This window comes from Uloborus diversus, chromosome 2, assembly GCF_026930045.1.
Source record: "Uloborus diversus isolate 005 chromosome 2, Udiv.v.3.1, whole genome shotgun sequence".
NCBI classification, from domain to species: domain Eukaryota; kingdom Metazoa; phylum Arthropoda; class Arachnida; order Araneae; family Uloboridae; genus Uloborus; species Uloborus diversus.
In genome coordinates, this window is record NC_072732.1 from 100,688,159 (window position 1) to 100,703,710 (window position 15,552).

The window sequence follows — 15,552 nt, forward strand, 5'->3', positions numbered from 1 at the left end:
ATTAAAAAAATTATAAAATTATAATTTTAAAAAATCACCATTTTTGGTGTTGGACCAAAAATGGTCGCCAGGGGGTTTTGGGGGGGGGATTTGGAATGTCTCCCCTTTCTAAAATATTTGTGCATACAATGTCTACAAACATGCCAAGTTTCATAATTTTATCAAAAAATAGTTTCTTCCCCAGTAGCCCCCCCCCCCCCCCGACTAAATGATGAACATGTAAAATGACATTTTTAAGGGAATTATAATATTGTTTGAAAGAAGTAAAGAAATTGAGTAAGTACTTTGTAACTTCAAAAACACTGTTTTGGCTAAATATACCAAATGCAAAATTTGTACAATGGCATTCTTTTTGCCTATTCAATATGAAACACCCTATGTTTCTAATAAAATAAAAACAATCTAAACTTATTTAATCTACATCGACCAAATTTTATTAAATCTATTTTGCTATTAAATTAATTTGCCCCCGGCAGCCACGGGCTCCTATGCAATTTCCTTTTTATCCCTCTCAGCCCTAGAAAGCTATTGTCAATTTTGAGACAAAAGCTGTCATTTAAGTTGAAAGGTTGAGATGATAACCAATTGAGAGTGTTTTTTAAATTTCTAAATTCATAGGAACTCTCACTATATCAAACTTGAGCTTGTCGGGAGACAAGTAAAAAGAGTGATATATTCAAAAATGCAATTTAACAAAGGTCATTAAAAGTAACTAGTCAACTAACATTTCAGTAGCTGATTTGCTCATTTAAAAAAACTTAGTTAATTCTTATAGCAGGAGAAATTTTTTAACAAAATCAACAAAAGAAAATTAGATATCAAGCTGCCACTTTTCTTTAAAACATAAAACGAATTACAAATATTTCAACATTATTTCCTTAGTAAAATAAGAATCCAAACAATTATAATTTAGCGAGTAACAAATTAAAAACAACTGAATACAATACTGTTTTATCGCTTGTCTTAAAAAGAAAGGAAAAATAAATCCTAAGAAATACAATTTTTAACTAATTAAGTGGTCTCAGCTTTAAAGCAAAAGCGTATTTCCTTTAATTTGAGACAGATGAATGGTGCAACACATCAGAATGAGTCATATAACAAGAGAAGTGTGTAACACAGTGTCTAAAAAATAAGCAGGTGAGGAATTGATTGTCAATCTTTGAAAAACGGTTATGAAGGGAAAAAATCCTCTCCGAAATCAAAACTTGTAGAAATATATTATTATGTGTGTGGGGGGGGGGGATAGATTAATGTTGGGTCAAGTATTAATTTATTAACAATGATGAAAATCCGAACAATGATAGATTAAAAAGCATACAATGAGGTTACTACTCGGAAAAGCCTTAAAAGAGCTCTACGAATTCTAGTTAATCAACCTCTTCTTTGGTGTCACAAGTGCATTAAAGTAACAATCTTTTATATTTATGATGGTATTCCCCAAACACAAAAAAAGTATTTTTGCATTGTTGAAAAACTAAATCAGTCCTTATAGACTGAAAAAAAATTAACAGAAGTGATTTTTAAAAAAAAAAGATATCTATCAAGGAATTCAACACCAAACTATGCAAAAGACAATGAAATGGTCATCCTAACAAAATATTAGATCAAAACATATTGCATTACAAAGATACCTTTCAGAAAAATCAACTTGAACTGAATGATCAATCACTAAATCAGCTGGACAGAGTGGATTTACTTTTTCTGGATTACCTCCAAGTTTCTTAACTATATCTCGCATAGCAGCAAAGTCCGCAACGCATGGTACACCACTAAAATACAAAATACATGTTAAAACATAATTATGTCATCAAAATGCAGACTTTTACTTACATTAAATTACAAAAGAGGAAACCAGAAAAATTTAATTCAATGAATTGAAAAACTAAAAATCATTAAATTATACGTTAAAGATATAACTATTTCTTGGAGAGAATGAATAATGACATCCATAAGTAAAAAACTCAGGTTAAAAACATAAACAATTACTATTCAACATTAAAACTGTTTCCTGACCTTTCTGGTAGTTTAATAGGTATGTTGTGGAAAACTATATAAATAAAACAAAGAAAATAGGAGGCAGTGAGAAGCAAAGGGATATAAGTGGCAAAATTAAAAATTTGGAGATAACTAGTACAAATGATAGGCGAACCTCTCCTCTGTCTTGAGGCAAAAGATAGTACAGTAAAACCTGTGAAGTTAACCACCCTTGTAAGTTGATCACCTGTTTAAGTGGACCACAAAAGTAGTGCACCGCAAGTGGTCAACTTACACAGGTTTTAATGTACTAGTAACCATGGTAAGTTCGGTTATACAGCATGATTCAGAAAAACATTTCAATGAAAGTCTACGTAGGATATTATCTTTAAACACATTTCATACTCAAAATTTGAAAATGTCCACTTATTCCTTTGCTTCTCACTGTCTCATATGTGTATGTGTATATATATATATATATATATATATATATATATATATATATATATATATATATATATATATATACATATACACAGTTGGACCCCGATTTAACTAATTCATTGGGACTGAAACTTTTATACATTAAATCAAGATTATTCCTAATACTGGAGTGTGAAATTTTTTTTTAAAAACTGCACTTACCTTATCTAAAACCCCTAATAAGCAACTGTGCAAAAATATCCATAATTAGAAATTAAAACTGAATTAGAACCTTTTTATTCAGCATTTCACGACTTATCACTGGTTAAATTGAAATTTTAAACTACTAACACTAAGCAATGATGTTTGACAATTTTTTGGATACTTGACTCAAAATAGTTCTCTTTCGACTTTATGGGGAGAAGAAAATTCTGAGCCATTTGCAGCCTGTTGCATGAGATATTTTTTTACAGTTTCCAGGCCATATAAAGCATTTGAAAAAGCAAGTTTTAATGGGAGTTTCACTTTCGCTTTTCTGCATCAAAATCAATATTCATTGCTTGCCCCCTCGCCCGTCAAAAATTGCAGATTGATTCGAAGACATTTTTTTTTATTATTTTGGACAATATGGATATAACGTTTGGAAAACAATCCAATATTTCCCAATTCAAATTAACAAAAAAAAAAATTTCGGCTGTTAAAATGATTCGTTAATTTGGGGCTTATTATTCAGTAAATAGGGGGTTTTGCCTTCATTTTAATCAGGGAAAGAGAAAGTTCGTTAAATCGCGAAATTTGTTAAATAGAGGTTCTTGAAATCGGGGTTCGACTGTATGTGTATATATGTGTGTATGTTCCCTATACAAATCCAGTTTTCATCATATCTGGAATAAATTACTAGAGTACTTGGGTCCTAGTGCAACTTCTCCATAACAATGCATTGCATCGTTGTTTTCGATAAGCTTTTGCTATATGGTAGAGACTCAAACACCAGTCTGTGTTCAAAAACTCACACACTTGTTGCACTACAGGCCGAGGACGGGCGTCTAGACTGGGGTTCATCAGTCACCACTTCCCGGCCTTACAAAAGGCCTTGTACAATTTTTCTACTTGCAAATAAGACAGACACTCAGTCCCAAAGGCCTGTTGAAGCATTGGGAAGGAAATCGGAAACAAAATTTGATCTCTTTGTGTTGCTCTGTCAAACTTTCGATATCGCCGTGTAACGTACCACTGTATAGGGGTTATTGTTAAAGTTGACGGTACCACTGCAAAAGCTGAGAGGCAACTGACCTGCGTTGCACTGTAAAGCCAACAACCCCACCACCGTCGCTGTCAGGCAGAGCGAGCTACAGGGTGTACGTTAGGGTGTATTGAAAAAGGCTGAATTTAATTTTTTTTTTTAATTTGAATTTCCAATAGTGCGGGAAAGTTGTCTTATGTTATTGTTAGTATGTGTGCAAAATTTTGCCGATCTGAGTTAATATCTTCAGTTGCCTCTGGGGCCATTCATCATACAAAATTCGTTAATTATATCGTTTTTTCAGTGTTTGTTAAAAAAAATAATAAGAACTAGGAATCTTTACTTCCAATAGTGCGGAAGAGTTACCCTATGTTATTGTTAGTATATGTGCAAAATTTTGTTGATCTGAAGTAATATTTTCAGTTGCCTCTGGGACCATTAATTATGCAAAATTCACAAATTTTATCGTTTTTTCAATATTTGTTAAAAATATCATCACCAGATGTTGCTGTGTTGTGCAGCTACGCTGCTAGGAAACCACCACTTTCGTTGTTGTTTGGCTGTCTTCGCATTCGTGTCGCAGATCAAGAATTTATGTTGTCAAAACTTGTAAATTAACGTTCATGGTTATTATAGACGAATATTCAAAAGATTACAAGGATCCTAAAGATTGTAAAGATTCAAAGTAAGTACTTTTTATAATAATTCTATTCTTAGCTACTTTGTTGTTTCAAGATGGCGGCTTCCATAGAGACCACGTGCTTTGTGTTCGCTCGCTGCCTTTTTGCTAAGATCGAAGCGTAGCCTGAGCCATGACTGAAATGGTTCCTACTACCTACCCTGCATTTCATAATACTATATGCATTATTTACCTTAACTTACTGTACCATTTTTACTTTACAGTAATGGCAAGCAAAACCATAAGGAAGACAAGAAAACTGTCTACTTGTCCTATCTTTGGATTTCCAAATGACTTGAAAAGTAATGTCTTGCCAACATACCAGGACGTTATGAAAAAGTTTATGACGTTTTATGCAAAAGTTTAGAGAAAAGAACAATGGCAAACAACCCTCTTTAAAAGAAATATTAGAAATGTTATCAATAAAGATTGAAGACTTATGGAAAAAGGTTTCCATTCCCAGTGTGTCTCACGAGCGGGTTCGTAAAATGTTTCACGATTATCACAGTAAATATAGAAACCTTGTAAAAAACATGACCAAAGATGACAGATGTGTTCAAAGCTAAGGTAGAGGCTTTCAAAGAAAATGCAGCCAAAACCCTTTTTGATATTTCTATGTGTAAATGTTCCAATTTTATTGGATGTATTTGTCCGAAAATTAAAAAGATACCTATAAAAGAGCAGGAATTTCTAACAGACCAGAGAACCATCAGGAAAATGTACATGAGTGCTATTGATATTAAAACAAGTCTACAACTCTAGGCACGAGAACAGAGAAAGAGCGAAGTAATTTGTTCTAAAGGCGAAGAAATCGGTGCTGCTGCTTTACATAAACAAAATTTTGAGCAACTGGAAAACTTAACAACATCCTCGCAATCAGATGATTCTGAAGCTGACTATGCTACAGATACAAGTGTAGTTGAAGATCCAAATTTTCTCAAGGTACGTCATAGCCGCAAACGGAAGAATAACGCTAACTCAAAACAAATGAGGCTATCTTTGCCATCATTAGCAATGGCCTGTGACAGGACAGGGGTTTCGAACAGAGGGGTTGCAATATTAGCAAGCGCTGTTTTGGAGGATTTAAAAATCATCACAAAAGAAGATAAGTCAAAAGTAATAGACAAAACTAAAATACAAAGAGAAAAGAAAAAACTTCGATTAGAGATAAATATACAAGAAAAAGAAAAAGCATCAGTACTTGAAGGTTTGTACTTTGATGGTCGTAAAGACACCACAACCGTGATGGATAAAGTCAAAGGCAAATCTAGCAAAAGCACTATAAAAGAAGAACATGTGGTTTTAATAAGTGAGCAAGGCTCAAATTACATGGGACACATTAGTCCTGCATCTGGGCACGGTCACGTTATTAAGTCAAGCATTATCAGTTGGCTGAACTCCAAAGACATATCAACTTCAGAACTTGTAGCAGTGGGATGCGATGGGACTAATGCTAACGTTGGGGCAAGTAATGAAGTTATTGCTCTAATTGAAAAGGAACTTGATCGACCTGTCCAATGGTTAATTTGTCTATTACATTCCAACGAACTACCTCTTCGACACCTGATTGAGCACCTGGACGAACTGACTTCAGGACCTCATGGATTCACTGGTCCGATCGGAAAACAATTAAAATTCTGTGAGAATTTCGAGGTAGTCAAGTTTACTCCTGTGGAAGTGGAATTACCCAAAGTTGACAAAGAGTACCGCTCAGCCTGCCTTAGCACTGATCAAAAGTATCTGATTAATATATGCGAAGCAGTAGCAAGTGGAAACTGTTCCCAATCTTTGGCAAGAATGGATCCAGGAATACTATCCCATGCACGTTGGTTAACCACAGCCAACAGAATATTACGCTACTATGTGGGATGCAGTGAGCCAACGGAAAATTTGCGAACATTAGTCGAGTACATAATGAGAGTCTACTGTAAAACGTGGTTTATGATAAAAGTTGAGTCGTTGTGCACAGATGGTGCTCGCCACTTGTGAAACACAATAAAGTTGTCACGTTATCTCTCTAGCGAACTTAAGGCAGTTATTGACCCAATACTTCAGAGAAACGGCTTTTACGGTCATCATGAGAATATTATTTTATCAATGATCTCTGACAAAAACGTCCGCATGTGAGGAAACTAGCTTTATTTGTATAATGAAAGCTAGAGGAATGAAATCCAATTCATCCACTGAAGAAATTCGTAAATTCAAGATCCCTTTACTAAACTTTGATTCATCTGATTACATAGATATGATAGATTGGCAAACGTGCAAGCTGACTGAACCACCAATTACAAAAAAAAATTCTGAAGAAGCTCTAAAGAACATGGTTGAAACAGGTGAACTTCATGGAGTTGGAAAATTTCCATGTCACACTCAGACGGTAGAGAGACACATTAAACTGGTTACAGAGGCATCCTCTGCGGTGCATAGTACTGAAACTAGAGATGGTTATATTCGATCTAAACTAGCATCTCGAAAACTAATACCCAGTTTCAATACCAAATCTGATTATAAAACTCAGCAAGACTAAAGGGAATGCATTTTAAACTGTATTTGATCCATACTCTAATTGTATTCTATTGTTTGCATTTTAATTAAACGCTTATTAAATTAGTAATTGTGGATTTTGTTTCATTATGTACGCGTTGCACATTTTTACAATTTGTACGACCAAAAAAAATGCTAAAATAAATAACCCTAATTAAAAGAATTACAGTCGTAGAAGTGTTGAAAGAAAATCATTGAAATGAGCGAATTTGGCCAAATAAGGAACCCCTAGAAGCAACTGAAGCCATAAACCATCATCAATAAAAATTTGCACACGCTCTAAAGATGTAATATGGCAATTATTTGGCACTATTGGAACTTAAAAAATTAATATCTTAGTTTTTTTAAAAAAATATTAAAAAAAGATAAAATTAGTGAATTTTGCATAATGAACGGTCCCAGAGGCAACCATGGGTGCAAGTTTGGTGATGTGTTCAAGACGGAAATATTTTGACCCCCCCCCCCCCCTCCTCACATGCGTGCTTAAGGGAAAAGTTGTGAGTGTAAGTGTTGTTATTGTAGATTTTAACAATGGCAGTTTTGGAATCTGTGTTTAATCTCAATTTTAAGACTGTCTTTTCTAACAACATGGACCCAGTTTAAATTGTAATATTTAAGCATTTGATACTGTAGTTCCAAAAATCTAAAACCCGCCAATAACGGGGGGTCTGGGGCTCTCCCCCAGAAATTTTTCCCCGAAATCGAAGCTTTAAAAATGAACTCCATCTTTCATAACGTTTATACACTTTTTGAATGCGTTTGAAGGGATGGAGTTCAAGAAATCTCCTTCGGCAATATTTCGAAATTGAAGTTCCAAAAACACAATTTTAGACGATGCTGGATGATGTTAGGGGTAAAAACGTTCAGGGCTCCCTGCTATTTGTTCTTTGCCGATCATAAACATTTTTATTGCAGCAATAAAATCGCTTGGGAATAAGATTTTCAATTTTGCAACATAAATCAGTTATTCAGCAACATAATAACAGTTCTCATCGGAAAGTATACCCAAGATAGCGTGAACAAACTAAAAAAGAAGGAACGGTGGGGGAAGGGTAAGGGCGATTATGGTAACTGGCACCATTCCCTCAGTCTTCATTTGTAAAAGAATTCTTTTATAATATAGCAGTTAGTAAAATAAGCAAGATAAAAAAGCTTCAGGGAAGTAGATGTATTTTTAAACGAGGAACACTATTCAATATTCTTTAATTAAAAAAAAAACAATAGCGGAACTGATTCTTTACCCCATGGAGAGCTCCCGGATCATATCCCTCAAAAGGCACTCAAATACAGCCTACAGAAGCGTTTTATATAGTTCAGCATCAAAAAATAATTGGAAGGGATCTCTTGATCCCCTTTCCCTAAGTTCACCACAAATGTCCTTAATTTGAACTTTTAAAGCTTCAGTTTCTAAATTTTTTTTCAAGGAACAGTACCCCCTTTACCTATATACATGACTTATGAACGCGTAAAAGTTTTAATACTTTAATTTCGAAAACTTTTTGACAGAAGCTTTTGACTCCCTTCCCACTTAAGTCATCCAATGATAGCCCAAAACAAGAGTTCTTAAAACTTCAAAAACGAAAATATTTCGGGCTGGGCGGCGGAATACTCCTCTCTCCTTGTGTGAAGTAGGTGCACTAAAGGCAGTTTTAAGTTTAAGATTCATTTTTCTATTGAAAGAGCAACCCCCATTCCCACATCGCCAAAGACAACCCGAAGTTTTAAAGCTTCAATTTCGAAAATGTTTTAAGAAAGACCCCCGAGTTCCCTAACTCTTAACTCACTCAAAAATAGCCAAAATAGTATTTCAATACTTCAGCATGGAGAAATTTTCGAGAGAGAGAGGACCCCCACCCCCGAACTCTTTCCCCTTTCAGTAAAGTTGACTTAAATTTCCGGTTTTCCTTTTCATAACCGAAGTTTTAAGAATTCAATCTCTAAACTTTATTGAGAAAGCCTTCGAATTCCCTATTTTTAAGGTCCCCAAAGATTACCTAAAGCAGAGGTCTGAATACTTCAGCTTTGAAGGGGGATGGGGACCCCGAACCCCACCCTCTGCCTTTATAACACCTTTTACGACCCGGTAAATCCCCGCTCTGGCTCCACAAAAAACCGATTGAAAAATTCTTCATTTCCATGTAAAAAGAGGTTCTCTCATTGTACCAGAGAAAGCTGTTTTTACCCAGCATCCTTAGCGGCTAGTAGACGAACTTGTTTCGCGTAATGCATTCTGGGTAAAAACACCGCTTTCACTCCAGAAGCTAGCAGGAGTAGAAAGATTCCACATAAACCCCGCAAATAACCGGAATGCGGTGAAAAGCAGGTTTTTTCCGGGGTCGAAAGTGTAAATGGAAACGGCCCTTATGTTCATTAAAGATGGTCTAAAGTTGCGCTTTTAAGACTCCAGTATCGGAATTTCGCCTAAAGAGAGGCACTCCCCCCCCCCCCCCTCTTGACATTGCCAAAGACAGCCTATAAAAGTTCAATTACAAACATTTGTCGGGAGAGGATCTTAAATACCCTTTGTCTTAAATCATTTAAGTATAGCCTCAAATAGTTATCAACACATCAGCTACAAAACATTTTCAAGTTAGAACACCGAAACCATCTCTCATAAATTCACCAAAGATTACCTAAGTTTGTTTTTTTAGACTCCAGTTTCCAATTTTTTTTAAACCTCACCCTCCCCACATTACATCAATAAAGACCCCCTAAGCATTTTTGACCTTTTTTTTTTTTTAGAGTTTGCAGAGGAGAAATCTGGAACCACTCCTAGCTTCAAAAATAGCTTACAATTAAGTTTTTCGATTTTTTATTCTGGGGCCCTTGAGTAGCCCCCCCCCCCCTCCCCTTTTAGATTCTCCAAATTATAAATGTTTTAAGACTTCAGTATCGTGGGAATTTGCGGACTTACCCTCTTTGCAAGAGCAGCGTTTTTTCGCAAACTCGTGCTGCTGTTATATTTTTCGTGTCCTTTCTCCCCCCCCCACCCATATTTCCATTCTAGCGAGTGTTAGATTGATAGTCATTGGAACATAGTAATTCCTCAAGTCTTGGAACATTTTACCAGAAATATGTCAAAAATGCAGGAACAGTTGCCAATCGGTGTTTCAAACCAGCTTGAAATTTGCCTCCGATTCTTTCCAGAATTCCCATTTTAATTGAAATTTTCAAAATACCCGACAGTTCCCGTTTTACCTGATGGTATGTGGACGCCCTTTGATCTGGCGTAAACATTTTATCCCGTCATCAATCACTCTCAACCGGTGATCCAGATTCAACTCCAAGACAATTTAAAAGCGCACATAATTTTCATTTATGCGTGCAAAGTTTGCAAAAAAAAAAACGCAAATGAGAAAAAAACGAAACAATAATCTAAAATAGAAAGTGAAAAATAGAGACAAAAGGTGGTCAATTCGAAAAATTAGCGAGCAACTCCTCGGTCGGCAATGCAGTGAGTTGGAAATAAAATAACAGAGCTACTTAAAAAAAAAGTCAAATGGCGCGAGTTTAAAAGTCACTCTTCCAAAAGCACGTTGCAAACAAAACAAGCCCATGGCGGAAAATCGAGAGAATGTTGATGTAAATTCGTAGTTATGCAAAGGTCCAGTTATTGAAGCATATTTTTGAAACACTTTTTTTTAAAGTCAAAACTGAAGGACTCATCGAATTTTTTTCCGTCCCGATCCCAATCTCCGTCTCGGAAATTTTGTCCAAGACGGAAATCCGTCCTGGGACGGAAGGTTTTGCACCCATGGAGGCAACTGAAGATAATAACTCAGATCAATAAAAATTTTCATACATACTAACAATAACATAAGGCAACTTTTCCACACTATTGGAAATTTGATATCAAAAACTTTTTTTTTCGATACACCCTAGTGTACATGCGCCAGTATAACGTGAAGCTCATTACTTTTGGATCGTACCATGTAGCTTCCACAATATTTTGGACTAAGCAGCTATAAATGCATGAATTTTGTTCAGGACATGTACAAAAGAAAGTGTCAGCGGAAGGATTTTTTAATTACGTTTAGCAGAAAGAGAACTCAGAAATGAACACATACCAAGCATAAACAAACTTTTTCTAGCTGTAAATAAATTTATGTAAGTGCAAGATTCAGTGGAGTAAAAAAAAGAAAGAAATGTTAAACAAAGGAATGTAATTGTAAAAAAAAAAAAAAACTTAACTTTGTGCCACTATAAGATATTTGTGTGTTGATTTTGTGCATAGAAAATTAGAAAGATTAGCTCGTGCAAAAAATGCTGTGCAGACAAGTAACCTTGTAAGTACAATTATTTGTTATTTTCACTTTTAGTAAAAAAAAAAACATTCATCTACTTAAATATTTGGGTTCAAAACTGTTTTCCCGCAAAATTTGATAAATTATTCACTTAATTTATTGCAGATTTCTAAAATGTTCTGAATGAAACCGAAAACAACGCTAGATATTTCAACTTCACTTAAAAATAAAAATAAAAATTAATATTTCATTATATAGATTTAAAACTTTTCTATCCTCAGAAAAATAGTAATTATTATAAATTAGTTTATTTTAACTTCATTTTTAAAAATATATGACATTATGTAGGAAACTACGTCGATTTCTTTAGCGAGGGTCAAAATGACCCCCGCCGTATTTTTAGGTATACAAAATTAGGTAATTCTAGTGTTAACAAGATGCCTGCGGCGACCAGATGGTTACCCTTTCTATGCCAGCAGCCACCTATGGCATCTGTTTGGCTTACTTCGTAAAGTATAGGAAATACAGTGCTTTTTTTTTTTTTTTTTAAATAACTCACAGCACGTTACTGGTTTTTACTAAAATGTTGGTTTTTCAAAAGAAGCTATTTCTTTTTCTTTTTTCACGTATTTTTCTTTGTTATTAATTTTAAGATTACAATCAATTGTGACAAAGAAAAAACTTATAAAGTTGAAAGAGTAAAAAGTAACATATATTTTGGATTTTTGTCTTTAGTTTAGCATAATGCATGAGTGTTGTGGCCAAGAAAATTCTGGCTGTGCTAGTAATAAAATATTTTTAAAAAGTAGGTACTTTATCACTCACAAAATCTATAAATTTAAGAGAAACAATAATACATATTTATAATTAGCTTAACAATATGCGAAAGTGATAGAAAAATATAAAAAATATTTACGTAAAATCTTGAAGAATTACTCGGGCGGGATTAAATGCTACTTCGACACCCCCTTCTTTATGCTGCAGATTTTCCCAATCCAATATATTTTGGATATCCTGTTCTTTCACTTGAAAGTTATCGCAGCATCGTACAGCAGCTTCCAATAAAACTCGGATAGAAAATGGGAGTCTATCTGTAAAATATTAATATGAATGCAATTACTATAATCTTCAAAGATATATTACAATAGTATCAAACAAATACAATGTGTTACATATAATAAATACTTGACAGACACAAATAATAAATTCAGTTGCATTTCTTTTCAGTTTTTAATTTTTAATTCAAGCAATGATACAATTTAACTGACAATTACTCCCAGAATTATATGTTAAATGGATTGTATTCCATCATACTATTACAAACGCGAAAGTTTGTATGGATGGATGTACGGATGTTTGTTACTCTTTCACACAAAAACTACTGAATGGATTTCAATGAAACTTTACAATAATATAGCTTATACATTAGGATAAAACATAGGCTATAATTTATAAAGATATTGAGTGAATTGTCCATGATAAGTGTCGAGTAAGAAGGAAAAAATTCTGCCATCTGTGTATCTGTGAGTTTTTTTGGCATGTGTGATCCTTAAATCAAAATAAATACTTTTATCACTTCTGGTTTTCATACAAATTGTGTTGTGTATTTGAGATACTTTTTTTTTTCTTAGGGGGAGCAGAATTTTCCTTCTGTATTTGCAATGTGGATTTTAATTTAAACCATTTTTTTTCTTAGTGGAGCCGAATGATCATTTTTTGTAAATTGCGTAGCATATTTTAGTTAAATTCTTTTTTCTACAGGGAATAGTACTTGAATTCTTTTTTTCTACAGGGGACAGGATTTTCCATTTGTACAACATATATAATGTGTTTTTTAATTACGTTCTTTTTCTTCGAAGAAAAGAGGAGACAGTGGGGTTTTTGTTTATACATTTTAGACGAAAGATCGGATCGCCTTATTGATTGGAGTTCACTTCGCTTGCTAATCGGCTGGGTTTCGGTAACTTGGTCGCTTGGTCAGCTAGGTGATAAACAATGAGGTTGGTGGATTATTTGACATTTTAAAGTAACTGTTAATGCAATTTAAAGCTTTTTATTTCTGTGGAAGAATATTTTAAATTGTAAAGGGTTTTGTGTGTCTATGTGCGGGAAGGGGGGATTTATATGCATTCAAAGAAAATTCTTTATATCTAATACTTTTTAGCTGTAGGTCTCCTAATGATATGTTATGAGAGCACTTCATGCTTGAACTGTTTAGTAAGTGCACAATATGGTTGATCATTTGCGTTATGAGCAAAGTAGTTTTCTTGGAGAAACTTGACATATATAAAATGAAATTAAAAGACAAAAAGGTAGTTGAATTTAAAATAAAACTGTTACCATACCATATCTTTTATCATTCAATGCCAGCAAGTCATAGTATTCATATTTCTCCCCTTCAACATCCAGAGTTTTTAAAAGGTGCTTAAAGGGATTACCTGAAAAAGAAATTAATACATATCACATTAAATGTCAGAAAGAAAAATGACGTACCTAGGCAATGCATTATGGCTATTCATATTTAATATTTATAGTTTTTTTTTCCCCCCCAATCAAGCACTGATACATTATGCAATTTTTCAAGCAGAGTTCAAAAACAAATTCCAAGCTGGGATTGATTACCTTGACCAAAATGTTAAGTAGGATCTGTATGGAGAATATCATGTAAAGGGATCTTTTTTTTCAGTGGATTGTAGAAAATATTGCTAGAATCACGCAATTCTGCACTCTAATCCAAACGTGATTCAACCTACCGTGTAATGTGCGAAAATTTATTCATAGAGGCAACATAATCATCCAAACAGTTTTTATGAAAAATTAATTATCTTTTAACCATAAAAGATAAAACAGCAATTCTCTCACTTTTTTTACTCAAACCATCCTCGACTTTTCCCAGTGACATTCCCAAATCAAAAGTGTCACAAAAAAATAAAAAATAAATAAAAACTAACAAAAATAAATTAAAACATTAAGGTACTAAAACAAAAAAAAAATCATAACATAAAAATCACTTTATCTTTAAATTTAAGAGCTTAAAAAAAAAAAAAAACTTTGGAAAGTATTCGACTTCTCATGAGGTATAGAAAAGTCTATTTAATTCTTATCTACCATCTACCCATGAATGAATCATGCTTCATGCATGAAAGGTACAGAAAGGGTTAAAATGATTTTTAAATGAGCAATGAAGTGAAAATATTTCATTCGCAGCTGATGAAGAATGTTTTTTTTTTTTTTAATTCAAAATATACTTTTTTTTTCACACATTTACACAATTAACCTTTAAATGAATCTCTTTAAAAGAAAAAAAAAGAGAATAAATTTCTAGTGACTTGCACTTCAGAAATGTGCGATGTAAGACCAATTTTATCAAGAAGTACACTTGGTTTGAATACATCACGAATTACGTACTCTTATTTCCACTCATCTAAATTACGAATTTCAAAATTAAATAACGTAATTTATGCACACATGTAAATGTTTTCACAAACCTTTCTCCCATTTACCACAAAACTCTTTTCTTACTATGTAGCCACTATTATTTCGCAGAACTAAGCAAATCACCAAGCTTAGACAAGAAAGGTAGACAAATATTTGGGAGCTAAAATTGCTACTGTTAACCACCAACCAGTAAACATAAGGACAACAAAACTTCAAGCAAACATATTTTAATTAAAAAAATAATAAAGTTGATTTCGCTTGCTTCTAATAGCATTCCCGAATGAAAAATTTCCCTATGCTGTGCGTAGTTCAAGATGAAATAAAAAAAAAATAAAGTTGTGAGAAGTCCAAAAAAATTTCTAAAATCTGTCAACTTACTAGAGAGGGCCATTCTGATGTTGCTCAATTCTCAAACCTCTCTGAGATACTCACTATGACCACCACAGCACTCTCACGCAGCCCAAATGTTTCGCAATTCACATAATCAACACAAACAATTCAGACCTCGGATGAGGAAAATAGGATGAGAGGAAAAAGTTCAACAGCATAAACGCCTTTCACAAGTCTTTATAAAATCAATCATTCATAATCAACTCACGTAAGGTAAAGAGCCAACAAAACAGATAGGTCACATGAGGGAAATACGTCATACATTTTTACTTCATTACATATCCACCAGGTGTCGTAAAAAATAAATAACTGCAAAATATTCTATTTAGAATTTCAATCATATATTCTAGCTTCAGGTTTAAAGATTCGGTATAAAGCTCAATCAAAAGACATCGGTAAAGATTTTTTGCATTCATATAAAGTGGTTCCTTGTAGAGTCCCTATATGAAAAATAGGGACTCAGTAGTTCCCCATAGACAAGTTCCCAAGCAGATTCTAAAGATTGATACAGAGCCGCTGAGAGTAAAGCGGGCTCCTGGTCAGCTTAGTCCCCAGCCCCATCCTGCCGTTAAACTTATAACACTTATATTAATTACCGTCGTCATTAATGGTGACTG

The 15,552-nt window shown here is 33.9% G+C and overlaps 1 protein-coding gene across 2 annotated transcripts in view; it reads right to left on the minus strand.

Moving 5' to 3' along the window:
* Positions 1 to 15,185, minus strand: part of LOC129235308 (cytoplasmic aconitate hydratase-like) — an 85,112-nt gene extending 69,927 nt beyond the window's left edge. Inside the window, exons 1-4 of one of the 2 annotated variants that reach the window (XM_054869041.1) lie at positions 14,924 to 15,185; positions 13,453 to 13,545; positions 12,024 to 12,198; positions 1,632 to 1,769 (exon numbers count right to left, since the gene is read on the minus strand). In XM_054869041.1, coding sequence (XP_054725016.1) covers positions 1,632 to 1,769; positions 12,024 to 12,198; positions 13,453 to 13,545; positions 14,924 to 14,936 — 419 coding nt within the window. In that variant the 5' untranslated portion in view covers positions 14,937 to 15,185. The remainder of the gene's footprint in view (positions 1 to 1,631; positions 1,770 to 12,023; positions 12,199 to 13,452; positions 13,546 to 14,923) is intronic. The other variant, XM_054869042.1, reaches the window with a different exon arrangement.
* Between the last annotated feature and the right edge of the window lie 367 nt (positions 15,186 to 15,552).